Source organism: Centruroides vittatus, unplaced genomic scaffold (assembly GCF_030686945.1).
Source record: "Centruroides vittatus isolate TY-2023 unplaced genomic scaffold, ASM3068694v2 contig_370, whole genome shotgun sequence".
NCBI classification, from domain to species: domain Eukaryota; kingdom Metazoa; phylum Arthropoda; class Arachnida; order Scorpiones; family Buthidae; genus Centruroides; species Centruroides vittatus.
The window spans coordinates 2,690,193-2,718,002 of record NW_027122193.1 but is presented as its reverse complement, the minus strand read 5'-3'; the positions used below and the strand labels follow the sequence as shown (position 1 = coordinate 2,718,002).

At 31.1% G+C, this 27,810-nt stretch overlaps 1 protein-coding gene across 1 annotated transcript; it reads right to left on the bottom strand.

The window, feature by feature from the left end:
* LOC136975356 (transmembrane emp24 domain-containing protein 5-like) lies at window positions 1-27,810 on the bottom strand. The gene is made up of 4 exons (XM_067270412.1): window positions 27,608-27,810; window positions 18,708-18,829; window positions 14,950-15,142; window positions 1-1,217 (listed from the first exon to the last, which is right to left on the bottom strand). The coding sequence occupies exons 1-4, from the start codon at window positions 27,791-27,793 to the stop codon at window positions 981-983; spliced, it is 738 nt and encodes a 245-aa protein (XP_067126513.1). The 5' UTR covers window positions 27,794-27,810; the 3' UTR covers window positions 1-980.

Genomic DNA, 27,810 nt, shown 5'->3' with positions numbered 1-27,810 from the left:
TCTTTTTTTAAAATTACAAAATTACATGCAGTATAAAATCTCTCTCTTTCTTAATTAAAAACCAGTCTATACAAAGGACTAATTCATCCATATAATTTAATAATTACAATATTAAAATATTTCAATCCTTTGTTCTATGAAAGTTTCTTCACAAACATTAATAAATTCTGGACAAAGCTAAGAGTTTGTTCAGAATTATAGAATGAGCCATTTTCAAATCAAAAACAACTTTTAAATGGCATATATAAAATGCATCTGTCATAAATGTTATCTTTCAAAAACTACTTGTTCTATCTTAAAAACAAGTAAAACAGCGAAGCCATATTTGGGACGAGACTATGTCTTGGAGAACACAAGCAATGCATGCACAAATCTCACACTCATGCCTGTTTGTAGAAATAGTTTCAGCATTTTGTATTTTCTTTTGACCCGGTTCTTGGTCTCCTGACTACCTACAAGTCTGGTTTATTTTGTGCACGCACGATGCAATTTGGTGCAAATACTCTGCACCTAATTGCAACTCCTGACATGTACTCCTTCATACTCTAAGGTGTGCAGCCGTCGACAGCAACACAATTTTAGAGGTGAGACGTAATCTCGTCAATTACAAGATAGGATGCTATCAACAAAATACAAATTTAGTTAAGTATAATACTAAATTAAATTCTTAGTTTGTGTACATATTATAAACTTAGTTGTTTGTAAATAAATTTTAAGTGTAAATAAATATTAACCTTTATAATGAACAATGACACACGATGGATTATTGCAAATATTTTAATTTGTATTTTTTAATAACTGATAGCCTACTGATAGCCAACTGATATCAAAACCAACAGTCAGTACATCCCTAATTACAGCGTGCTGATGAGATTTTATATTCAAAATATATATAAAATCAGATTTTATATTCTCATTGGTCAGAATTATAAGTAAAATAACAAAACAATTTAAAATCTAATTGTGTAAACTCTATTTCCTTATGATAATAGTTTAAATATTTTGTGCAGTTTACTTTTTTCTTCAAATAAACTTCTTACCATTATAACTTGAACACTTCCAACTAGAAACATAGTTATTATAATGATAATGGAGAAAGTATTTATGGCAGAATGATTGTGTTCCTGGATATTCTGGCGACGAGTTCCAATCGATCTTCTCTGATTTTGGAAATGCTGAATTTGATTCAATTTATCCCTGACATTATTGATAGATTGCTAAAAGTTAAAACAAAAATTACAGCTGTAATAATTATACATTAAAACATTTCAATAAAAATTAAAAGTAGGTAAATAATAAAATTAGCAATGTTTACATATAAAAAAGACATAACATGTATAAATGATGTGTAACAATTTGTTATATAAGCAGTCTCTGCTTTGTTAATTTTGATTTTGTTTCAACTTTTATCCTGCTATTTTGTCATAGAAAGAAAATGTCTCGGTAGTGCCAAAAGAAAAAAGAATGTCATATGCAGGAAGCTACTTATAGATGCAAATAACTTGGCAGGAGTTTCAAAATTCGACAAACAGATGACATAATTTTAGTGAGGAAAGCACATTCTTTTGTCAACTTGTCATTCATGGATGTCTTTCTATTAACTTATAGCAAAGATAGCACATTTTTGAAACGAATATAAAAATTCCAACATTTTTCTATTCTAGACAATATTTACACAAAACTTACAAACTAGTATTAATGATTTCACATATGTATAAATTCTAAAACACAATTAAACTTTAATTATATATTTTTAAGGAAAAAAATAGTAGAGAGTTAATAATGGAGAAAATAAAGAGCTATAGTTAAGAAAAATATGATTCCTAAAGTATATCTACATTAAATTCTACATCTAAATAAAATCAGAATGAGATTGACTGTTCTTGTGTGTGTATTATTTTAATCATAAAGAAATAAATATTATTTTTAGAGTCCTTTCACCTTTGTGCACTAATAAGGTCTTTTAATCATAGCCCAGAATGAAGTGGTGGGGGATAGGACATGTCATATTTGAAATGGACCAACAGCCAAAAAATTCCTAGTATTTTTTTTGACCATTTTGACTGCTCCTAGAGACTCTGGATTTACTCCAGAGACCCTATGGATGTCAGGAGCAATAGGATGACACCTTAACCAATTAGCTATCCAGCGGTCACTTTAATCCCTTCTCAGATACTGTTGCCTCCCATACATCCATGTGCATTGATCACTTTTTGCTTCAATGTAGGTCATATGTTTGGTACAAAAAAATGCCCTAGAAATTTGTATTTTAACATCTCTGATGTTAGAAATAGTGAAATAATTATTTTATTTCACTAATGTTAATTTCACCATTTCTCCAATAGATGGCATTGTTACAGAAATTATGTAGCTGTTTTTGGCAGGAAAATTTAGTTTCATTTTGGAATTTGAAAGCATCTATGTAACTTGTTTCAGATATTTAAGAAAAAACTAAAATTAGTTTATAATTATTATTAAACAATTAATAAATAACAATTTAAATTATTAATTTAATTTATAAAATAAATAAATAATTATTTCATTCTAAAAAAAATCATGTAGGAGCTAATACTTTGCATATTTTTCATCTTATTTAATTATATATCAAATATCAATTATAAAAAAAAATTGACTCTCTTGGATGATCAATCTGAAAAAAATTAGACTAAGAAGGGGTTAAGTATCGAAACAAGTGAAAATCACTGGGTGCAAGGTCTGGACTGTAAGGTGGATGATCCAGTTGTTCCCATCCAAAAGAACTGATTAGACCTTGTGTTTGTGCAGAAACATCTGGCCTTGCATTGTCATGGAGCAACATTACACTGGAAGACAGTAGGCCACGCCACTTGTTTTGTATGGCACGCCGGAGTTTTCTCAAAGTCACACAATATGTATCAGAATTGATTGTTGTGCCTCTTGGCATAAAATCTACTAACAAAATCCCTTTCCTGTCCCAAAAAACGGTTGCCATGATCTTTCGTGCTGAAATGTCTGTCTGGCTTTCACTTTGGTTGGCAAAAATGTGTGCCACCATTCCATTGAGTGTTGCTTGGACTCAGGAGTCATGTGAGACACCCAAGTCTCATCTCCTGTAACGATGTGGTCCAACAATTCATCTCCTTCCTGATCGTATCGAGTCAAAAATGATAAAGCACTATCCAATCTTTTTGTTTTATGATCGTCAGAAAGCAGTCTTGAACCCACCGAGAACACAATTTTCGATAATTCAGTTTCTCTGAAACAATGGTATACAAAACTGATCTTGAAATCTGTGGAAATTCAATTGATAACGTTGAAATCGTGAATCGTCAGTCCTCTTGGATTTTGTTATCCACATCACGAACCAAATCTTCAGAAATTAGAGAAGGTTAGCCAGGGCGTGGCTCATCATGCACATTAACCCGCCCATCCTTGAACATTCTTACCCATTTTCAAACTTTACTGTTACTCATAGCATTATCACCATAAACTTCACAAATCTGACGGTGAATTTCCGCTGCTGCCAAGTTTCTTGCACTCAAGAATCGAATAATAGATTGTATCTCACGGTCGGCGGGAGACTCAATTTTCTTAAACATTTTAAACTTCTACAGCTCAGCATACAGACAGACAATATGGCTGCAAATGGCGTCAAAACGTGCGCCAAGCTTGCTCGGAGCAGAAGCGCATGCATACTGCCGTGATTGCGGATTATTCTCACTCTCATTCACAAACAAACCTTATGTAAAAAATAGCCCTCGTACATTGGTTAGATCACATCATCTAATATATCACTTATTTGGTTTCTCTCTCAACATGAGCAATATAATGAGGGGCTGCTGTATTATTAAATAAAATTAGATTAAAAAAAAAAAAGCACTGCTGAATTCTTAGAGAAAATTATTATTAAAAATATCATTGAGTATTTTAGTATAATTGTTATTTAAATTTTACTCTTTTCTACTAATCAAGTTGATGCAAGAGCCACTATATCCAGAAATTTAAGAAATTTGACCTTAAATCATAATAAAGGTTCAGATGATCAAGTTAGATCTGTATCATCTGATATCTTCCTTACACATACAAATAATACCAAAGTAATCCTAATTTTATATGCTTTTTAAATATAAATAATTCATTGTTTTCTAACTAAAAAATTTAGAACTGGACTAAAACTGAAATTTATTCATTAACTATAATATTATATCTCCATTACTTACATCATGATGATTTTTCATAAGAACCGATATAGTTATTTTACAGCTTAAATATTTTTAGAACTATTATTCCATCATAAACATTTAAACTAGAACAAACATGTATTTTCTGAATTAAATGATGAAAGAGAATGATTTATATAAAATAGCTTTTTAAATGAGAGTTTATAAAAAATATAAAAACATTTATATTCTAAATAGGGAAACATTTGTTTAGGATGAAAAATTCCAAATTGTTAAAGGAGTCATAATTAGATTAAGTACTTTATGACTCTTCAACAGTTTCCAGTTTTTCTTCCTAATATATATACATGGAATCATTTATTTCTGTTTCATGGTTTAAACCTGTGTTTGGTACACAAACAGTTTTATGGGCAAGAAGATTAAAAAACAATTGGCTACTCAAATCAGCAGCTGTTACAATATGGCTCCATAATATCTTTCAAAAGCTGGACATTTTAATCTACTCATCAAAAACCCTTTTATTCCATCCAGCAAGAGTTTCATGTAAATTTGGACAAACATTTTTGACCTAATTATAAGTCTCAGGGTTCACTCTGGAAAATCTGAAAATATCACCACCATTTTGCCAGTTTTAATTTTTTTTGCCACTTCAAATTATTTATCACCACCAATTTAACTTACTAATTAATGCAGATGCTGGTAGCCTTATCAGTTTGGTGTCTGGAAAGCAAAAGTAACATGTTAAACATGTCACTTACAAACAGAGGATCAGACATTTGGATCTCCAATTTGAACAAAACTTGGCGAGCATGTAGCCTTAAACACAAAGAACTCTTTGTCCAAATAATAGAATCCACTTTTCAAACGTTTTCAAAAAATAGGTCAGAAGTTCGAATTGGAAACCTAAAAGTCTGGCCATCCCCTTGTTAGTAATAGAAATCATTTTTGAATACATTTTTAATGAATAATTCTGAATAACACATTTTATCATAATGTTTAAACAGTATTTCGCAGGTTCTGTCATGTCAAAATTTTTGTTTTAGTCCACTGAAAAAGTAAATCAAAGTGAAAGAGTCATAACAAAAGAAATTCCCCAAAATATCTGTCAGTTGATAAAAAATCCCAACCTGCAAATGCTGGGTGGCATTGCACAAAACTGCCTTCAATTCTCAACGTCACCACATACTTTTCTCCCAAACTTGTCATGTGACATCCTGAAATTGCAAAATATGTGGTACACAGGACTTCCATTGTATAAAAGTTCAATATTTTGCTATTTTTCCTTAAGTGTTGATTTGTGATTCAATTTCACACTGAATGTCAAAATCACGCCAACTAGGATTTTATTGCCACTTGCTATCACCAGTATTATATTTTCATTGCCACTTTAATAAGAATATTGTCAAGTGGCAATTTTGGGACTATGCAGTCCGACCTTTGAAATCTGCTTCAGGTCTCCGGAGAACAAAAAATTGAGACCTGAAGAAAACTTGTAATTAAGTGAAAAATGTTTGTCCAAATTTACATGAAACTCTTGCTGGCTGGAATAAAAGATTTTTGGTGAGTAGGTTACAGTACGCAAATGTGTCATTAGTTCAAAATTTATGTTGAAAATTGTTTTCAAATAGATTAAAAACAAGAAAAAAAGCAAACAAATTCATAAATCAAATCAAATGAGCTTAATCTTGCCCTGGCTTTAGAGTTGCCAAAGCAATTGTCATCTGTTTCTGAAATTTCCCACCAAACAACCATCAAGTCTACAGGAAAATTTGATTTCTGCACATTCTATTCAGGTTGTTTGAAAAGTTCATAGCAATTTTTAAGAGAAATAAACAGTTTTAAAACTAAAAACATACCTGTATTCAATAATGCATTGTTGTTTTTAATGGCATATTGCCATCTATCAGGAAGCTTCATAATACACCATTTCATAAAATTTCCTAACTTTTTTTTTCTGGAAAAAACTGTTCCATGTGGTTTTTGCAAGCTTCCAAACTGTTAAAGTTTTTATCACAAAGGGAATTCTACAGTATGGAACAAATGGTTGTTTGACAAGGCAAGATCAGATGAGTATGGAGATGGAATAAAACACACCAGCCTAGTTACAAAAATTTTTGGACTACAGTAGAGCGTTGATAAGTGGAACGTCGGTAAGTGGAATGGCCAGAAAGTGGAACGATTTTCAGTCGGAGTGTGTCGTGCTGAATCGAATGTTTTTGATACTAAATTTACTTCTAAAGTATAATTTTCATGTTTTTATATTCTTTAATATATTTATTTTGTTTGTACAAAATGCAGAAATAATTTTTAACGATACGATAGCCTCGATGATTATTATAAAAATTTTCGTTAGGCTTAAAATCGACGAAAATTCAACACGAAGCGACACGCAACGGAGAAAAATTCAACAGGAAGCGATACGCAACGGAGAAAAATTTGAACATCGGACAGGTTAATGTATTTTTTCGTACAAAGTCGGAAACTGGAAGGACCCCAGTCCCCAATTGGTTCCACTTTTCGACGCTCTACTGTATTTATAAAGAAATGTGCAGTCTGGCATTACCTTGATGAAACACAATGCCTTTTCTGTTGGCCAATTCCAGATGTTTTCCTTCAATTGCCATCTTCAATTGATCCAGTTGGAAATGATACTTATCAGAATTGATTGATTGATTGTATGGAAGTAGCTCTCACCACAGAATTCCTTTCCAATCCCACCAGAGGGTGAGCTTGACCTTTTTTGAATGAAGATCAACCCTTGCAGTTTTTAATGATTGTTTATGTTTCTTGCATCATAATCATATTCAACTGATGTTATAAACAATCCACTTTTATCACCTGTCACTAAATGTTTCAGAAAAGGGTCATTTTCATTTTGTTTTTGAAGAGAATCACAAATGGAGATGTGATTCAATAAGTTATTTTCTGTTAATTTGTGAAGTACCCAAATGTCATAACAATTCCAGGCCTCGGAGTGCTATTTCCCCTTTGAAAAAGTGAGAAAAGTGAGTTGAAATACAGAAAAAGTGAATAAAAAGTGAGTGCAATAGTGACAAAACAAAGTGAAAACACAGAAGGAAAACTCAGCAAAACAGCAGTAAAAATTGTTATTTCTTTTTATTCTGTTATGGTTAAACACATTTTAAAAATTTCTGTATATACTGTAATATAGTAGCCACTCGTTATATCGCATTTTTTTGGTCCCCTAAATTTTAAAAGCATTTGAGTCAATTAATTTTAAATTACCAATTACCACTGAATTTCTATTTGCAACGAAATACGAGAAAGAGCTAAATATGCAGAACAGGTGGATAGATCGATTGTCATTTGTTTCCTTTTGATATAAAAGTTGTTTATTTATTAGTTTTAAGTACAGTCTCCTCATTTACAAGTTTCTGTGAATTCGAAATTTCATACATTTATGTGAATTAACGGTATTGCGTCAATTCACATAAAGGTGTGAAATTTCGAATTCGCTGCATAACGTGTAAGGAAAAGATCTCTAATTCTGAACGAAAACTTCTAAAATTTTTATACAGTAGTAACTTCATTTTGCTTTTTAGAGAATTTTTACTCTGTAATTTTATAAGTTTTGATGTTCTATTATATATTCAATATTCATTTTTTTTAAATTTTCAATTACAGCATTTATAATTTTTATTGAAAAATATAAACTACACGAATTTCTAATAAGCGATTTATATAGTACTGTATAATAAAATCGCAATTGATGTTTTTATATCGACAGTATTTGTCTTTCAATGTCATTGTTAAAGAAACAATGCTAAATGGGCGTTCATGGTTTCGATGTTTACGTAAACGTCAATTAATTCGATATAACCTACGAATAAAATTCAGGATTGAAAAACTAAGCTTATTTTATATCAGAAACACTTGCTGATGAAAGAACAGAGATTCCATAGCATGTATAATCTGTTTAGTAAAAGCCCAGAATTTTTATTACTCGGTTATATCGCGTTTTTTTTTCTGTTTCCCGATAATCAGTGGCTTCTGTATTTCCAGTAAACCATGAATACTTGAAAAGTCTTTGGCTTCTGTAAATAATCAGTCATGAAAGATGATGTTCTTTTATTAAGATTATTCTGCATGTTATCAACTTCCTTCTATTTCGCTTCCTCTTGCTTTTGAACACTTAGCACTAATAAGCATCACACGTGCTGCTTGTACTGTACTTCATTCATGTTCTTGCTGTTAATAGCCTTCTCCAGTTTTTTTGTTTGCTGCTTCTAACAAAACTTAGACTGTCGCATGTATTTCATTTTCTTCTACATTTTTCTGGTTTAAACTCAGTTGCCGTTCCATAATCTTCATGTTACGAACAGCTTTCTTTTGTTGTTCTTCAAAACATTTCTGTGCTCTTTTTTCCGTTTCTCTTATTCTTTTAACTTCTTTTCATTTTCCAATCGTTCTTGATAATTTCCATGCACCGAGGAAGCTAATTTCAGTCGTCCTTTGCAATAGGTACAAGGTGTGGGCTTTGGTCATACATGTTTAGTCCCTCCTTAACAATCAAAAGTGAATTAAGCATTCTTTCCAACACTGATGCTCTATCAGGAGAAAGTGCCCGGCATAAAATTGATCCTCTCATTCATGGGAACGGGATTTTCGATGCTGATTTCACTAATTTGGCTATTCTCGGATATTTATCATTATCAGAAACTGTTTATTTTTTAATGCTTCGAGATGTGTAAATATTGATTTCCAAATAAAATAATAAATCTGAAATAAATATACTCCAAATAATATAAGTAAAATAATATTTTATTAATGATTTCATAAATAACAAAAAACTTTTTCCTGCAGATGAATAAAAACCAACATCGTTGCAAAGTTGTTAACCTTTGGGAAGCCTGTGAAAATCTTTCTCACAAGCAATTACGTGTTGTACTTTTTACAACACTTCGAATATTTTAATTTATTTGGTAAATTTTATATGTAAATATGAATTTACATTTTCGTTTACTTTTTTAGTCTCTCAATTAATGCACAATTATAATCGGCATAAGAGAAGATTAAAAAATGGATATTTCACAAGCAAAGTAATCACACATTTTATGAAAATAACACTTGCTATATGGAATAATTATACTTGTAGTCAATTTAAACATACATTTATGGGAAGATGTAGATGTGATTTAACATTAACAATATGCTATGAAATCATTAAAGTAATTTTATTAAACTCAAGTTTATGAAATTATTTAAAGATAAATCAAGTAAAAAAATATTTTTGTAAACGACAACTCCATAACCCGATTGTTAATTAAAACCAAATAATCTGCCAAATTATTGGGCTATAACCAGGATAACTAAATGGTCAGAAACGAAATCTTTTTTAGTGGTAGGAGGTTACGCTACTATCTCGTGTTAATTTTAATAATTATATATTTTGAATTTAAAAGCGGCAGCAGTGTTGTCAGCTTGAGAGATTAATCCCTCTGCGTAATGTGCTTTCCCCTGCAAAAGGACTTTAGTGATTTTCTTAGAAAACAGCCAAAACTGCAGGGATGCTTAGAATACTTATTTTTAAACTCTGTAGAAGAAAATGCAATTCGGATAAGGTAGATTTTGGCAAATAATGAAAATATGGCATGAGTACATAACTTTACTCAACACTGGCTTCTGAATTTGTAATGAGAGGGATTTTTTAAGTGCATAAAAGATTTTTTTAAATACGTTAAATAAATTTTTGTTTTCTATAACCTAACGACACTGAGTGGGCAGTTGCAATTTTGAGTCTGCTCAGGGCCGCGTATTTTCTTCTAAAAAATTCTATTCCGATAGTCCGATAATTCGGCAATTCGTTTGGCTTTAAAATTATTTTTGATTTGCCCCACATCTTAATTAAGCACGTGAAAATGACCAAAAAAGTGAGAAAAGTGAGAAAATGACCTGAAAAGTGAGAAAAGTGAGGATACTTCAGAAAAGTGAGTACAAGTGAGAAAAGTGAGCGACTCCGAGGCCTGCAATTCACATATCTGAGCTTCTTTAGATGTTGAAATACAGTACTGTTTGATGACTACACTATGTCTGCTATCTCTCGAGTTACGTAATGAGGGTTTCATTAAATAATGTTTTTGTCTGGTCTTCATCAATAATGGCAAGTCTTCCAGAATGTGGAGCATCTTCAAGGTTGAAATGACCCACATTAAATTTAGCAATCCACTTTTGAACAACTGACTCTGCTACAGCATCCTCATCATAAACATCATATTTCTTTTGCTGTTTTGTACGGTATTTTTGCCTTTTCAATAAAAGAAAAGAAAGAAATGTTGAAAATGCAACTTGCTTATTTCATTTTTACAACAAAATAAATTAAACATTCACTACAAAAACATCACTTTTTGCAATATTCATAAATTCTTACAATTCTAATAACTTTTGCTTCATCCAGTGTCTCAACCGTCAGCTATGAAAAATTGCTATGAACTTTCCAAACAACCCAATATTTTCTATTAAAAGCGATTTTTCTCATGTTCTGTGATTTTTGGATCATTTTTACATCCAGCTGATCAAAATGATATGCAACGTATATAGGTTTTGAACAAATTTAATATACTTTTCCTTTTCCTATAAAAATTGGGAAAGAATTGAAACAGATAAATTTATAATTTTTTTGGCAGATACAATAACAGAAACAGATATACAAATTTGCTATTAATCATCATTAAAATTTCATAACATTATTAATTTCCTACCAAATTATTTGACAATTGTTTGTAATAAATTATTATGAAATCTGAATGTAAAGGTATTTCAAAACATCTTATAGTATTATACTGTCAGAGTAAAATAACTTAATATTTTTGGAAAATGGATTGATTTTCAGACTTTAATCAAGCAGAGAATAAAACTGTATGATTGTTAACTACAAGGTGTAAGGAGTCAATTCTGACCTGTTTTGTTTTGTTTGGGAATTATTTTTAGTTCATTTTTTTTCTATTTATTTTATTACAGACCACTGCACTTCACTCAAACTTCTAAAACTAAAAATGAAGCTCACCTTACTCAGACATCTGCCAAGGGCAAATCAAATACATTAACCTGGAAATGACATCTCAGGGAGAGAATTCCAAAGGAAAGTTAAAAGAATGATCTCCCACCCCAAACTGTCTCCAAATCCAAGAATGGGGTGGGTGGTTCTTTTGCCATCATCAGTAAGGATGACAAGTATCACCATCAGCAGTATTTCAAGCTTAGTGGCCACTACACATTGTCAATCAGGCAGAGTCCCTGGCCATTCTGAAGGTGGTGCAGCACATCAGTAACACACCAATACTGCACAGGAAGGAAAACATTACCATTTTTAGCGACAGCAAGATAGCACTCCAACAAATTAGGAAGTATAATGTCACCCTTCCAATTGTAAAGGACATGGGTGCTTTCCTTAATCACCTGCAGAGTAAGATCTGAGTCACCCTCTGCTGGGTTAAGGGGCATTTGGGCAACCAGGGTAACAACATGGCCAATCTCCTGGTGAAAAAAGCCCCTGTTCACCTCAACAACTATTGTTAAACCAAGGTGCCCATCAGTTGAATTAAAGTGTAAATTCATGATCTCCCTTTCAGTTGACACAGGTTCTGACAAGACATGATACTTTGTAGGCCTTTCTTGTGCATTCTTGAACAAGGGAGATGAGATCTGTTTATGTTCCCTCGGGGAGATTGAAGACTCCTGTCATGTAACTTTTAATTGCACAAGGCACGAGGGAAAAGACCCCTCTTATTAAGGCTGTAAAAGAAGAAAACGTACTGGCCATGCCCTTTAAACTCTCTTTTGGACAACATAGATATTTTCTCAGCCTTCAGAACATTCATCAATACCATCAAGATCTTCGACTAATCTACGTCCAAGCTTATTTTCAATATGCCCCTTCCATTATTGGAGAATCTTTGGTGAATGAAGCCACAGTCATTGCTGTAGCCTTTCTGTGGCTTTCCACATACTGTTACTAGATTGTCTCCAGGTATATTTGTACGGATTCAACTTGTATTGGACCAATGTGGGTCAATACTTCTGTAAATATTGTATTGTTATTACTGTTTATTGGTGTAAATAATTTGTCCTTGTCTGGATGCAATCGTTTTATTAATAAACAATTCCCGTCAAACAACCAAGGGAACCCTCCATACTATCTCCTCCTCCTTTCTTCCTCCATTGGCTATACCCATGGGCAGGCCAATTACTTACCCCAAACTTTCACCGAAAATTTTAAAAGAAAATAATGTGAGGGTGATGACATGACATGTAAAGAAGATTGCTAGAAATAAATAATTGTTAACTATAAGTATGTAAATAGTATTGAGTGGACATAGTAATGAAATGTCACCATCCCAGCACTATAAGAAGAAAGATGAACCGCAAATTGACAGGGTGAAGCTAACGGTCGAACGAGATTAAAGAACAGGAAAGAGGCTTTTGAATTTGATGACAGATTAGAAGTTTCTTTTTCATAATTCTAAGTTAGTTTTAAGTTCCCAATTGTCAGGAAAGATTTTTGTATATACTTGTTTTTGTTTTGGTTAGATAAAGTATCTTTTACAAATTTTCTAACTTATTTTGTATTGTACATAGTTGGTTATACATAGAATTTTTCCTTTTTTAATATAGTCCAGTAATTATTTCAAGCTTTTTGTAGGGTAAGTTTTTTACTTTACATTATTTATTTATTTTTTTATTATCATTTATTTTTTTTTTTGCCTGTTTAAAAGTCTAGGCCTGGCACCAACTGACTCCTGTTTTCATTTTTATGTAATGCTTCCAATAATTTCTGAGCTTCAAAAGAAGAAAAAAATACTAATAAAAAAATAGACATTTCAAAGTTGTCAGTAACGATAATCACAACTTGTCAGAATATTGTTGTAACCTATATAATATAAGCAATTATTTATTGTATCATCATCATAATGCCAGGCAGCAATTTTTAAATTTATTTAAGTTAAAATATATGCTCTCCACCTCAAATTAGTAGTGTTGTGCCAATGTACATCATACTTTTCCCATTAGGAATAGTTGTGCTGGTCATCTATCTAACATGCCTTTCAGGGAAAATTTTTGAATTGAAATAATGTGATTTCTGTCCCAATTAACTATATATGAACTGGAAGTTTGTATATAGTTAATTAAGACCTCTCACCCCTAAGCTTTCAATATCTGGTCTCAAATTTCATCTAACTAACTCCATTCTTGAGATTAAAGAAAGAGACAAATAACAATGGGAATTTATAGGTCTACAATTTTTTAAATTGCAAAAATAACTCTGCAAAAATAACTGTTGTATTGTAAATAGTTCAGCAGATCAGAACCAAGATTTAAACTAATTTTCATTCAACTACAAAATTGCAAACAGAATTATTAGATTATTCTTACTTTCTGTAGAATTGCCATCTTTGAACAGAAATGTATTTATATATTGTTGTGAAACAAATGAAGATGGATGGTAGTTCAAAAACAGAAGATTTATTAAATACATTAAACAAAATGGAAATAGACTAAGATATTTAAAACCCCCAAATTACAAAGAAAAATCAAATAAAACTGCTTCTAAAAAATTTAAGATAACAACAAAGTATAGAAAAAAACATGTTGATATTAGCCTACTTTGTATATCATGGTTATTTTGTAATGTATAATAAGAATCAAATGTATTTAAGAAAAAAAAATTAGTGTGGTTTTATCTTATTAAACAAATCTTTGATTGATAAATATCTGCCTGGAAATAAATATCACACCTTTTAAGAAAAATACATGAAGTATTACATAATGTTCTGATTTGATCATATCAAACTACACTTTTTTTATTTACTTATTAATGGAAAAATCAATATTACTATTTAAAAGTAAATTTTTGCCATATATAATAGAGCTATTCTGCAAAAATTTCATGTTTTTGAATATCAAGTGTTAAATTCCTGCTACGATATTGCTTTTATTAATAACTTTTAATATGTTGTTCTATTTACTGAGTTACATTAAAAACACATACATTAATGTTATTTTGCATATAATATAGAAAAAGTTAAATAAATACTTTAAAGTTAAATAAATACTATTTATTGTTTTTCTTTTACTTTCAGTAAAAGAAAAACAATAAATAAAGTATCTACCTTCATATTAAATTGTGTGTTAAAAGATTCAAATGGTGTACAAAATTTACATGATATTTGATTTGTATTAAATCTAATATCTAATTTGATATGAATATAACTTAAGTATGAAGTAATCATATATCCTGATTTGGTCTGGACAGTCCTGGAATCATGGCAAATTCCAAGATCATGTCCAGAATTGAAGAATGTCTAGGATTTTAAATGGAGGGGAAACAAACAATTATAAATTACTTATACTTGAACAAAGAAAACAAAGTAATTTAAATATCTTTCTGATAAAATTTTATACTTAAGAGAATCACCATGTTCAAAGAATGATTTTTATGCAATTTAATGCAATTTTAGAAGGCTTAATATAATTTTTCCCTCCCTTGGTCAAGCAATCATGCTTTGCTCAATAGTAATGATGGCAAACATAATGGAGATACATAGTAATGATAATATTTGTCATCTACATAATAAACCTGCATGAAGTTATATGTTTTCTATCTTTTCCTTTAATTCTACAGATAAAAGAAAAAGAATAAACATGTATTTACTTTCTACAGCCTGTACTATGACATTTATTTTAACTTGTTCATCTAACACTTTTGTGTAATAGTTTTCCTATAAATAATATATCTCATAACACTATACAATAACATATAAAATTCACTTACTTTAATTTGACTCAAAGTATCATTTTGTAAAGTATCTGGTTGGAATGTAATATCTGGATTATTCCATGCTTCTTCATCGTCGTCGTCATCATCAGAATCAATGAAAATGTCAAAGTACACAGTTTTTGTTGAAAAATGACTAAATTTATTATCAAAACAAAATTTGTAATCTCCTGTTTCTTGAATATCATACCTATAATTAAAAATAATTTTAAAAAATGCACTCAAATCTTCTCAATATAGACTTTTCAAATTATTTATGAAATAGATAACGTTCAACTAAATACATACAGTAGAATCTTGTTTTAACAGATTGCAGAACAACAGATTTCTTGGACTAACAAATTTTTTCCCCTAGGTTCCACCAAATTAATGCAATTTTACCCCCTTTTAGCAGATCCGTAACTCAAAATAACAAGTTTTTTTTCTAGCCTCATCTATTGTATACGTCACATTTTTTCAATGTTTAGTTAATATTCAATGTTTTCAGAAATTTGTAAAGTTTGATGATGCACTTTTTACATCTGGGATATGTGCAATTGAAGAATTTTACAAAGAGAGTCAGAAGACTGATGACTGAGAAGGAGCCACATATAAATCATTCTGATGCTGGTCCAAATGTAATTCCAAAATTTAGCAAAGCCATCGAGTCTTTCCAAGTCATGAAGACCCTCCTGATAAGTTTCAGCATAAAGGAACAGGCTGTACATGACATTGCTAATATCAAATGATTACTGTATTCAATAGGCAGAAAAGCAGCATCAAAACAAACCAAGACAAATATGTCTTTTTTAACAAATTGTGAAGACAAGTGAAGTGCTAATGACTATACATAATTTTCTTGTTTTTGTGCTTGCAGTATAAGCCTATACAATTTCTGTCAGCTTTGTTGTATACATGATCTTGTAACACATATTTCCATAGAATGAAGAATAGAGATCTCAAAAGACTGAATAATTTCAAGTACAGGTTTTTCTTATATGTAGAGGGTTAAATAATAGCTATTTTCCTGAGTTTTCAAAAAATCCATTGTTCATGAAATAACAGTTTCTCAGAACAACGAATGATTTTTGGTGGTCCAAGCAATCCATTAAAAAAAATTCTACTGTATATGGAAATTTTCAATACAGTCAAACCTCAGTTTTCAAATGTCTCACTTTTCAAACAAATCAGTTTATGAACAGAATTTCAAACTCAAAATTGCACCAGTTGCTGTACAATAACTCAGTTGCTAAACAAGCTATTGGCAAAAACCTTACTACAGATGGTAAACTTCCTATACTTCCTATGTTAAAGAAATTCACACACAAGAACCTTCTTATATCCCAGTAACAACAAATTTCAATTAAAACTAACATTTTCGACCATAATCATGGTCTTCCTCAGGCTTTTGACCAGTACAATTCAAATATGGAACACGTCGAACATGTTTAAAATTATTTTAAATTACCGAAACATTTAAACACTAGAAGAAAATTGACCATCATTATGGTCGAAAATGTTATAGTTTTAATTAAAATTTGTTGTTACTGGGATATAAGAAGCTTCTTGTGTGTGGATTATCATTCTTGGTAATTCTGCAAGAAGTTGTTTTATTTTTTGTTAAAAAAGTCAACAGCCCAACCAATCAATAACAGGACTACTGATTCAGAAATTAGTGGCGCTGAGATTGCCTCACGTCATTAAATATTATGAAAAATTATCGATAGTGTTGCTATTTAAATTAGATTTCAATGAGCATGCAGAATAAATACTACTTTCGTTTTTCAGTATGTGCTGCAGTTGAATTTAAATCAAATTAACAAAACCCACATTAATTGACATTTACATATTATAAATGGAATCCAATAACTCATGTTTAAAGGTGGGCTTAAGTCAAATTTTAAATGTTAATACAAATTATTTTACAATAACCTTTCTTGTAATGCACTTGTATAATTCTTTACCAAATTCTAACTCATAAATCAATAAAAAACTAATCTATCTTATTTTTGAACTCAAAGTACAAGGAATGGATTGAAAAGTTTCCAGAATTGCCACTGGGAGTGTTTTGTTTGGAAATAGTTTTCCTGCATTGTATTAGTAAATCTTTCATATGTAGTGACTTCAAATTTCACATCAATCTGGCCAATAGTTAGGTTTTAGAAGCAACAAAGTGAGATATCCTGTGTCTGTGTGCCTGTTTGTACATGGAGAAAAGCTGTTACCAAATTTTTCAATTTAGAGGGAAAAACAACTGCAACGAAAATCAAATCCAGGTGGGCAATGTTCTTGGCAATTCACCTTCATTTTCCATAGTAAGTTTTTGGGTTTTGGAAATCAAACATGGCTCCACACAGAAGTGCTTAACCACATTCAGGATGTCCAAAAACTGCTATCACTCCAGAAATTGTGGATAAAATCCATGACATGATGTTAGAAAATCATCAAATCAAAGTGTGAGAAATTGAGAAGCTGTGGGCATCTCCTATGAATGAGTAATTCATATTTCGCATATCAAATGAGACCTGGATTCACAACTACATACTGGAAATAAAAATTCAATCAAAACAGATTTGAGATGGTGAGCAGGTTCCAAAGAAGGCAAAGACCATTCATTCAGCTGGCAAGGTGATGGCATTGGTTTGTGAGATGCCAAAGGAATTTTGTTAATTGACTATCTTGAAAAGGAAAAACTGTCACTGGTCAATATATGCAACACTTTTGGACAAACCCAAAGCAGCAATCCAGGAAAAATGCCCGGGAATGATTAAAAAAAAGTTTTACTCTGACAATGCACCCTCTCATTCAAGTGCAGTTGTTCAGCAAAAACTGGCAGAAATTAACTTTGAAATCCTTCCAAATCCACCATATTTGTCAGATTTGGCTCTGTCAAACATACCTGTTCTTGAAACTCAAAACATTCCTAGATGGAAAGAGATTTTGGTCCAATGAAGAGGTGATCAAAGCTGTAAACAGCTATTTTGGAGAATGTGGAAAAAATCACTTCTGACAGGAAATCAAAAAACTGGAGAAATGTTGGATCAAGTATGTTAAGATTCGAGGGGATTATGCTGAAAAGCAAAGCAAAACTTCAAAATCATTTATTTGGTTTTCATTGTCATTCCAGAAACCTTTTAATCCACCCTCATACCTATTACAAAGCAGAATACAAGTTTCTCCCTCAGTAGGGTGCAGAAAGGACCTCTTAGATTGAGGTGCATTTGACCTGATAACCCCACTTGAGAAACAGAAGTCAAAAAGACTACCGATACTAAATACTATATATAGTAATATAAAATTCTGTCATATATTGTTTAAAATTTTATTAATAAAATTTAAAAGAAATTTTTATTAGGTTTGTCATATTTGAATACATATCCTATTTGAATGATAAAGTATTAATAACATGTATTTGATTTTATATTACTTCTTGTTATTTCAAATATATCAAAAAAGTATTTTGTTAATTAATCAATCAAATGATTTTAAAAATGATATTTATCATTTATTTACTTAAAATAATTTTATCAATAAATTGATAATTGATTTTCGTATCATATGGTTATTTGAAATTGCCAAAAACCATTTCAGAGGATATAAACTGAAAATGAAAGAATATCTTTAAGCAATATATTATATTCATTAGAACAAATTAACCATTTACATTATCAAGTTTGCAAAATAAATAGTTTTACTTAACTAAATTGAAGATTTTACTAAAATTTTTAAAATGACAACATTTTTCCAAAAAAGTTAAAATTTTGTAATAAACTTGCCTATGTATTCCATCAGATTTTTTCGTCTCAGAAATGAGATTCTTTCCTTGAGGAGAATACAGAGCAAAACTTATTTCCAGTTTATTTTTTGTATCAATATTTTCATAATCTGTATCTAAAACCTTAAAAAATTTATAACAGATTATTATTTTAAAATTTTCAAATATTAATTACTATAAATTAGAATTCTAAATTCATACAAAACAAAAATCTCAAAATATAAACTCCAGAATATAATATAATAAATGATTTTAACCAACTACATACAGAATGTCCCATATAAAATGAAATCTATTAGTGTACTGGGGAATATGAATCACCCGACAAAAACACAGTACTACTTGCTTGAATCAACTTGTCTAACATATGACTATCCTGCCAAATCAATAGACTTTTCCCAATAGCAGTTACAGTGCAACCAATGTTCTCGGTACTGTGCGAGAGAAAATGGATGTATTTGCAAGAGGAATTTGGTTTTTATCACCAAGACTTATTTCCATATGTAATTTTTGAGTACAGTGCATAACGATTTTGTCATAAGTACCTAGAGAGTAAAGTTCCTAATAAGATGTCAGCTAAATATACTGGTGACGAAGTTTAGACAGGTTCTGATAACAACAAGGAACATACAAGATATAAATGAACTGGTTTATAGTTAAGGCCAAACAAACTGCCAAATTATTGAGTTATAACATTGCTATGTAATTAATTAAATACTAAATGGATCTTTTGGAGTCAACTAAAAAAAATAAAGAAGTTCTATTCTGGTCACCTTTTTGACTCTGATGTGGTAAGTCCTCATTAACAGCCAAATTGGTAGCTATATTGATAATAAATTAAATTTTTTTTTCTTCTATTATTATTAAATCTAACATGAGATGGCAGCATAATTGCCTACCTCTAGACAAATGAATTATTATTTAATTAATTACATAGCAATATTATAACTTGATAATTTGGCAATTTGTTTGGCATGAATGAAAACAAGAACCATGGCAGTAAATGGAGAGATTATGTTTTATATGGGAAACCCTGTAGTTTACTTCTCAGCCATTCAACATAGCAAAAAATATAGTATTATTATTAAATAAAACAACAAATAAAAATTCATGTGAATTTAATAATATAAAAATACAGTTAAACTTGTCTGTAATGGAACCCCAAGGGACTTAACACAGACAGGTTTCCACTATATACAGGTTACCTACTACAGTTATCCCTTCATTAATGCAATTAATAAATTTCTCGATTTGTACTGTGTATATCAAAATCACATTAACCAAATACAGTAGAACCTTGGTACTCAACTGAACAATTACCACCCTCTAGAACAAATTTTTGGTTAATAACAAGTAGTGTTATTTTAACTTTTTCATTCATCTGTAAAAAAGTTCTCCAAGATAAAAATGAGTAACCAATTGAAAATTAAAATGAAACTTCACAGCTGCCTACCTTCGTCGTATAAAATTATACTCAATTCGATTAATTTTTTAATAAGTGGATAAAAACAAACTGCGTGTGGAACACAATCATCAGCATGTTTTACAACCATTTCAAGTAGATAAAAATACATCTGTCACACACAAGATTTGTTGCAAATTCACGAGTCATCAATCTTTAACAATTTCTTCCCACAATTTCCCTTCAACAGTTTTTGGAGGTCATATGTTTTGTATCCTCCATTAGTTCAAAATTTCCCGAACGAAACTTTCAAAACCACATTTGACACGTTCGGAGTTTATAAGCATTTTCCACATACACAGTACGGGTATTTTTTACTGTTTGTATAATGTGATATCCTTTATGAAACTTAAAAAGCATGTATATGCCCAATGTGCATTTTATTTGCAGATATTTCAACTTGATTTTATTCAAATGAAATGTAATGTAAAAAAGTTTTAAAAACTTCAAAACAAAAAATATAATCTCACATCAGGGATAATGTTTTAAATTTCACAACTTATAATTACATTACATACAAGTATCTATGTTAGGTAAAAACAGCTGTTAACAAAACTTTGTTCAAATCCCAATAAAACTGCTGTAATACAGCAGTCACATTTTGCATTGTGTATGTGTATTTTGACTTTTATGATTTATACATGCTACTTGTTAAATTTGTGTCAAATCGAATAAAGATACTAATTTTTCTGTTATACGGTCTGATTTTCCTTTCAATTTCTGCAATATACAGGTATAATTTACGTTAATTTTTGCAAAAAATTCAAGGGACCCATAAAATTTTCCATTAATGACAGGTTTTTGCTATATACAGGTTCCTTTATAGACAGGTTTGACTGTAATATTACTTTCAAACGGTTTGAAACTATTTATTTTAACTAAATATACAACTCCAAAATAAAATAAAAAAATTAAACTTTTATAAAAGAAAGTATATAAATACTTAAATCTATAAACATCTCAAAGCCCAATGTTTTTTAATAATATGCAAAATGATTGCCATAATGAATTGGACTACTTTACTGCTACTATTAATAATTGCCATAGTGGGTTATTATAGGCCATGGACATATACGTTGTCTCCAGTTGGTGCCATAAGTAACCATGGATGATTATATCTAAATTAAATATGACTGGAAGCAAAGGGTCAGATGATGTTCTGGATAGCATAATTGGCAACATATCCACATGGTAAGAGAGAGTTGTGGGTTCAAGTCCCACTCCAGGCCATTTCTTTTCTTCCAGAATATTCTAAATTATTTAGTAAATATTAATTTAATTGTAATTATTAAATTTAATAAGAGATGGCACCTAATGCCTGTCTCTAGTACCAAATTATTTAGAATTTAATTATTAACAGTAGTGGTAAAGTAGCCTGATTCATTATGGCAATCACTTGGCCTATAAATATTTAAAAGTTGAGAAACAAAAAAGTAAGAAAATCAATAAAACATTATTGGTTTCCTTAATTAGCAATTGTGTGTATTATTTATCAAGGTGCCAAGTTTTGTGAAGGATATCAGTAAGGGGCCGTCCATAAATTACATAAGGTCGATTTCAACCATTCTAGACCCCCACCCACACGTGTTAGAAACCGTAATATTTTCGTTGATCCCCCCCTTTCCTATCTTACATAATCTTTAGACATAATTTTATAGAAAGATTTAAAAAAAAATTTTTTTATGAAACCCTAAAAAACCTTAGGTCCAAAATATATAATTATTAATTAGTTAATTAATATGTACTATTATTTATTAAAGACTATGTGAACAAATTTTAAAATATAAAAATTTAATGAATTCAAATAAACAATTTATTTTAAGAACTTTATTTTTTAATTATTAACAATCTTTTTATTTTATTTTTTAACTGCACTTAATTACTATTCAAGTATCAACACAAAAACCTTTCAAAATGGTTGAAAACGTTAGAAATTTGAATTAAAAAGCTGCATTATAAAGGTTTTTGTGTCAATACTTGAATCTTTTTATCATCATCATTAATCAATATCATAATATTCATTTTTATATTAATTTTAATTTTCACAGGAGGACACAGAAAACTTTGACATATCGACTAGCTAGTACATGTGTAAACAGAAACGTCATACAAAATTAAAGAAGAGAGAATAGAGAGAAACCACATTCCGTTGCCATATTGATTAAATCTTGACTAAGACCAAGAAAATAAACTACTGTACAGTACATGCTGTTAAAATGTACTAGGTGCACCTGGAGACTAAATCATAAAACTTGTAAAACTCTATATAATGGGGAAACACAATCAATGCTACTTTATGTGGGATCATGTAACTAGTAAAAATTCAGTAGCAAGTAAATCTCTTCAATTCAGTAGCAAGTACACTCTCTTCAAAGACAGTTTGCCATCAGAATTTCAAAGTGCTATAGAACTGTTTGTACTAATGCTTCTCTGATACTAGCAGAGCTCCTTCTTTTGCCACTATATATTGTAAAAAAAGTTCTAAATTACATCAGAACTACAAACATCAAAGGCTCAACAACAGGCTCTACTCCTATCTATGGCTGTTCATATGCTACCACATTGCAATTATCCTACTATCTCTGATCATTACCCTGTAAAAAAGATTATCCCCAGGGTACATTTGGTGTCATCTGCTTCCTCCACGGATAACTATGCAGACATTAATATCTACACAGACGGGTCTTCATGTCAGCTCAAGTATCTGTATCTTCCTCCAAACTGACGTATTTTGCCCAAAATATGTTAGAAGGTACAGATACCCCCAAATATCTCCATCTATCAAGCTGAAAAAGATGCTGTCTACCAAGCTGTTCAATGGGCCACTTAACTACCAAACAAAACTCTGTCTATCAACATTTACAGTGATTCTCAGTCTGTCCTAAAAGCTCTATTAAGTCCCAATTGCAATAACGATAAAATCACATACATCCAGCATATTAAAACTCTTGTCAATAAGATAACTTTTATATTTGTTCCTGGCCATACTGGTATACTAGGAAATGAAAAAGCCGACTTTGAGGCTAAGTCAGCTGCAAAGGACACTGACTAGACTACACTCACATCCCTCGCTCATGTAGCAGCCTTTAAAATTATATTCATGACAATGCTATGCAAAAGTGGAATCAACAATGGTTGAGCAATAAAACTGGTAGAATAACAAGACTATTTCCCTAGTGGTGAATGCATGTTCTCATCATTCTCATCATCACTTAGAGATTTAATGTTTGCTACTGCTCAACTACTTACTGAGCATGGTAATTTTAGAAGCTACCTGGTGATGTATAACCGGGCAAAAACTTCCTCTTGCTTTTGCTCTACAGAAAACTTAGACACCATCAACCATATGAACTATCATTGTCCAATTTATGATCAAGATAGACTTATTCTGAAATTAGAAATCTTTACACTTGGTTTCAGGTGGTCATGTCCACTCAATAAGCTTGTTCAGAAGCCACTGTTCAGAGGTTGCACCCATAGACCCAAAGTATATGATAGGGTGGTTATGTGAAGATTTTAGTTTATTCTAGCAATTTTCTGTGGGTTAAACATAGGGATATTTTTTAGCCAGAATAATGGCAAACAACATAAGTAGCAGGAATATAGTACCAGCAGTTGCTCAGCAAGAAAAATCCTGCATGTTCAGGCAAGAAGTCTGGCAAGTGGCTTGATAAAAATGAATTAAACTAAATTGGACCACTCTGATGGCCACAATGAATATCATGGGCTGATTGGAGCCAATGTAAAAAATAAATGGGACAGGTACTCTCCATTTTGCCAAAGGCCATGTTTCAACCAAGTTGTTTTTTTCTTATCAAAAGGAGCCACAGTTTGTTCTAAACTTCCTTTTTTTTCAGTTTAAAGAGTGATTATATAGTAGTTGTTTTGTTTCTTCTCTTTGACACAATGGAGTTGTTAATTATCAATTAAAAAACTTTTACATCCATTAATTATGAATTAAAAACATATTTATGTCCATGTTATAGAAAATAAAACAAATAAGTAGAACTAATAAACTAGAAGTTGGAAAGAAAGATGAGAGGGGGAAAGAAGACAGAATGGGTTATATGGGAAAACAACCAAACTGTGTAAACACAACGTTCAGTTGTCGTCAAATTGACAAATTTATTGCTAAGAAAGAAACTTTATTTTGTAAAGTAGTTTGTTTTATTTTTTAACTCCTTCTGTCTTGTTGCCACTAAGAGGATCATTTGTAGAAAGCCTATTATGGGTTCAGCCAGGCCCACAATAGGGTGGCTGGGTGATGAGAAATAGAACCCAACAAATCTGTATGGACCCCCAAAAACTCCCAGGAATTTTTCAACCTGACTGGATTCAATCCTTGGTCCCTCAGAGCAGTAGGCTACCACCTTAATTGCTGCAAAGCAGCCATAATCTTAAATTCTGTCTTATTATTGCTCCAATTGGTGCTCTTCAGTTTACCAAGTGCCAATCATTTTTATTCCTTTTTTACAAATAACAGTATTTCATTTTGCATTGTTTACACAGATGTTAATTTATTAACGTTATAAAATTACAAAGAAAAAGTACCTATGAAATTATAAATTTTCAAAGATTAACATTTACAAATTTTCACCGTATCGAACGGGTGGCATAAATTTTGATATGTCTTTTAAGATTGCTGTAAACATTTCATTTTTGGTATATTGTCTGCGCCACATAAATTCTGTTAAATATGACTTTAAGTGGTTACATGAAGTTCCACGATGAACTTTATTTCACCAGTGTGCACTGCCCCACAACTTTTCTATATTTTGGGTGTGACAGCCTGTATTTGGATCCACAAAATTATACTTATGATTTACCTGAAAGTGTTCATAACCAGTTCTATTAATTTGTCTCCTTCAAACCAGTTATGAGTTCTTACACCCTCCTTTTCATTACAAGAGCAGTTATGACATCTCAATCTTGAGACGTCAGAGGAGCAAAAATACAATGTCGTTGGATGATTTTTAAACAGTACCTTTAGCTGTGCAAAATACCTTTTTCTTGAAAAAATGTATTGCACTTTCCTCATCATTGGGTAAATCCCACAGTGTATAATCATTTTAAGTCGGAAACAAAAGATGAAGTCAAATAATCAACACCCAACCCGTAACATATAAAGCTACCATCAACCAAAGCCGAAATTATTGGGCTGGAAACGTTTCCAGCCCGATAATTTCAGCTTTGGTTGGTGGTAAATGATCTCATAAAGTGAACTCTTGCCCTGCTCCGCCCGGTGGTAGATGAACTCAAGATCAAACTTTAGAAATGCAGAAAATTAACAATATGTAAAATTTTCATGACTACAATAGTGCTATTGTATAAATATGCAAATCATTTGCAGTGATAAACTGGTTCTAATTAATGTTGTTTAAAAACATAATAGACTTTTATAAATTTTAAACAATATTAGTAGAAAGGTTAGCTTTGAATCCGAAATCACTACAAAAGCTGTTTATTGTGAATTAAAGCCAATTTTAAGAAGTAAACGTGATTCATATCTCATCAATTGAATGGTGCCCAGTTAATGAAATAGTACCCTCCAATTTTTATTATTTTAAATTTTTGCTGATGTTGGCAAACAATTCAGGAGTCAACTTTTAAAAAGCAAAATCTCATAAAGGTAATTTACACATTTAAACACCCAAACCAGCACACATTAACTCAAATCAGCACACACTGACTAACATTTTCATATGTTTATAACAGACATCTTTAGATACAATACATATAATGCAGAACTAAACTGAACAAATTAAAATTGAATATGCTTTTATAAACAAATTACAAAATTTGTTTGAAAAATTATTTTAAACTAAAAATGTAATTTGTCTGAAAAATAATTTAAACTCAACCAAATGATTGCCTTAAAAACACACATCAAATGAAACCCAATATCGTAAGCAAATACATCAATAACTGCCGTAAATGATCAGGCTAAATTTTGGATAAATAATTATAGATTTGAAATAAATTTGGCACTAGAGTTAGGCGTTAGGTACTGTACCATCTCTTATTAAAATTAATAATTAAAATATTTAATTCATTAATTTAAATTAAACTGGAAGAAAAGAATAGGCCCAAAGCAAGACTCAAACCCGCAACTCCCACTTACCATGCGGACATGCTGCCTGTTAAGCTACCCAGACCTTTGATCCAATCTCCTCTTCCAGCATATATAAGACTAAGATATAACCATCCACGGTTATTAACTTTAATAAGAGATGGCACCTAACACCTAACTCTAGTGCCAAATTCATTTCTAATCTATAATCATTTATCTGAAATTTAGCCCGATCATTTATGGCAGTTGTTGATGTACCTGCGATTGCCTTAAACAATTGGGCTATAAATCTGCTATTATTAATGATTAGATATCAGTTAATTTGGTACTAGAGGTAGAACTAGCCCTGCTCCAGACTTGTTCTTTTCTTCCAGATGGTTCTAAATTATTTAATAAATTATTAAAATTATAATTATTAACTTAGATAAGAGATGGTGCCTAACGTCTACCTCTAGTAGCAATTACGTACTATCTAATCATTAATAATAGTGGATTTATAGCCCGATAATTTAAGGCGATCACTCGGTCAAGTATCTACGTATCGGGCTTTGGGATGATTAGTAAACTTAAATAATTTAAAACTGAATTTGTAACTTATTCAGTTTAGTTCTGCATTATACATATTGTACCCAAACAGGACTATAAACAGACAAAAATATTAGCAAAAAAAGTGCCATTTTGAATTAACGCACGTCAGTTCAAGCGGTTTGTCGGTATTTTTCGGTTAACAGAACACCAGCCAACAAGTACGACAATGGGTAAGATTCAAGCTCTGAACGAAGGGTTTCGTGTCACCCCCAGACACGTTTAATATTTTGCAAGATATTCATCTCTAAAAATCAGTTTTTAACACGTATAAGTATACCACCTATTCTACATGCTTCTTACCAAGGCGCCCAGGTGTGGGCAAGCCCCCATACCAGCTAAAACTACATAACATCAAGTACTCCATAAACGGTCAAGTGGGCTAAATCGTTAAACGTGACAGTCTTTTGCCATCGTCTTCCGGCATCCAGTTAACCGAAAAGAATCGTTCGTCTGCGTTTAAGTAATATATTACAGTTTTGAAGAATACTTGCCAAGGTTAACAAGCCAAATCTATGGCTCCATTTGGCAAAACCCTGCAATCTTACCAGGATTCCAGCAGCATTGGCAGAGACGATAACCCTGCCATACAAATCATAAAAATATAATACAAATTTAGGTAAAATTACCTAAAAATAATTTAATTAACTTGATTTTAAAATGTAAATAATTTATTTAACTTTAAAAAACGTATTATTTAAGTTAAAAGTCGTTAAATTAAAGACGTGACTCGACCAAACGACATTAGAAACAAGCGCCAAATACAAAACGTCAAAAGCCTAACCTGATATTCAACGTCCAGAACTTGTCCTGCGTTGGCTTTCTGATAAAAACATTCTTCGGTTCCCGGTCGAATTTTAATTGTTAATTCATTTTCAAATATATCGACAAACTCCCCTTTCGTTATATAATTTACTAAAATAAAAATACAAAATAACTTCTGTCTGCTAAAACACCAAACCGGATCCATCGAAAACTCTCGACTTA

Excerpts from the sequence above, each read along its gene's own strand:
- LOC136975356 (XM_067270412.1), bottom strand. The coding sequence starts at position 27,793 with ATGGATCCGGTTTGGTGTTTTAGCAGACAGAAGTTATTTTGTATTTTT. Across the intron at positions 18,830-27,607 it reads TTCTGGACGTTGAATATCAG|GTTTTAGATACAGATTATGA; the intron begins GTTAGGCTTTTG and ends AAATTTTTTAAG. Across the intron at positions 15,143-18,707 it reads AAATCTGATGGAATACATAG|GTATGATATTCAAGAAACAG; the intron begins GCAAGTTTATTA and ends TTTTAATTATAG.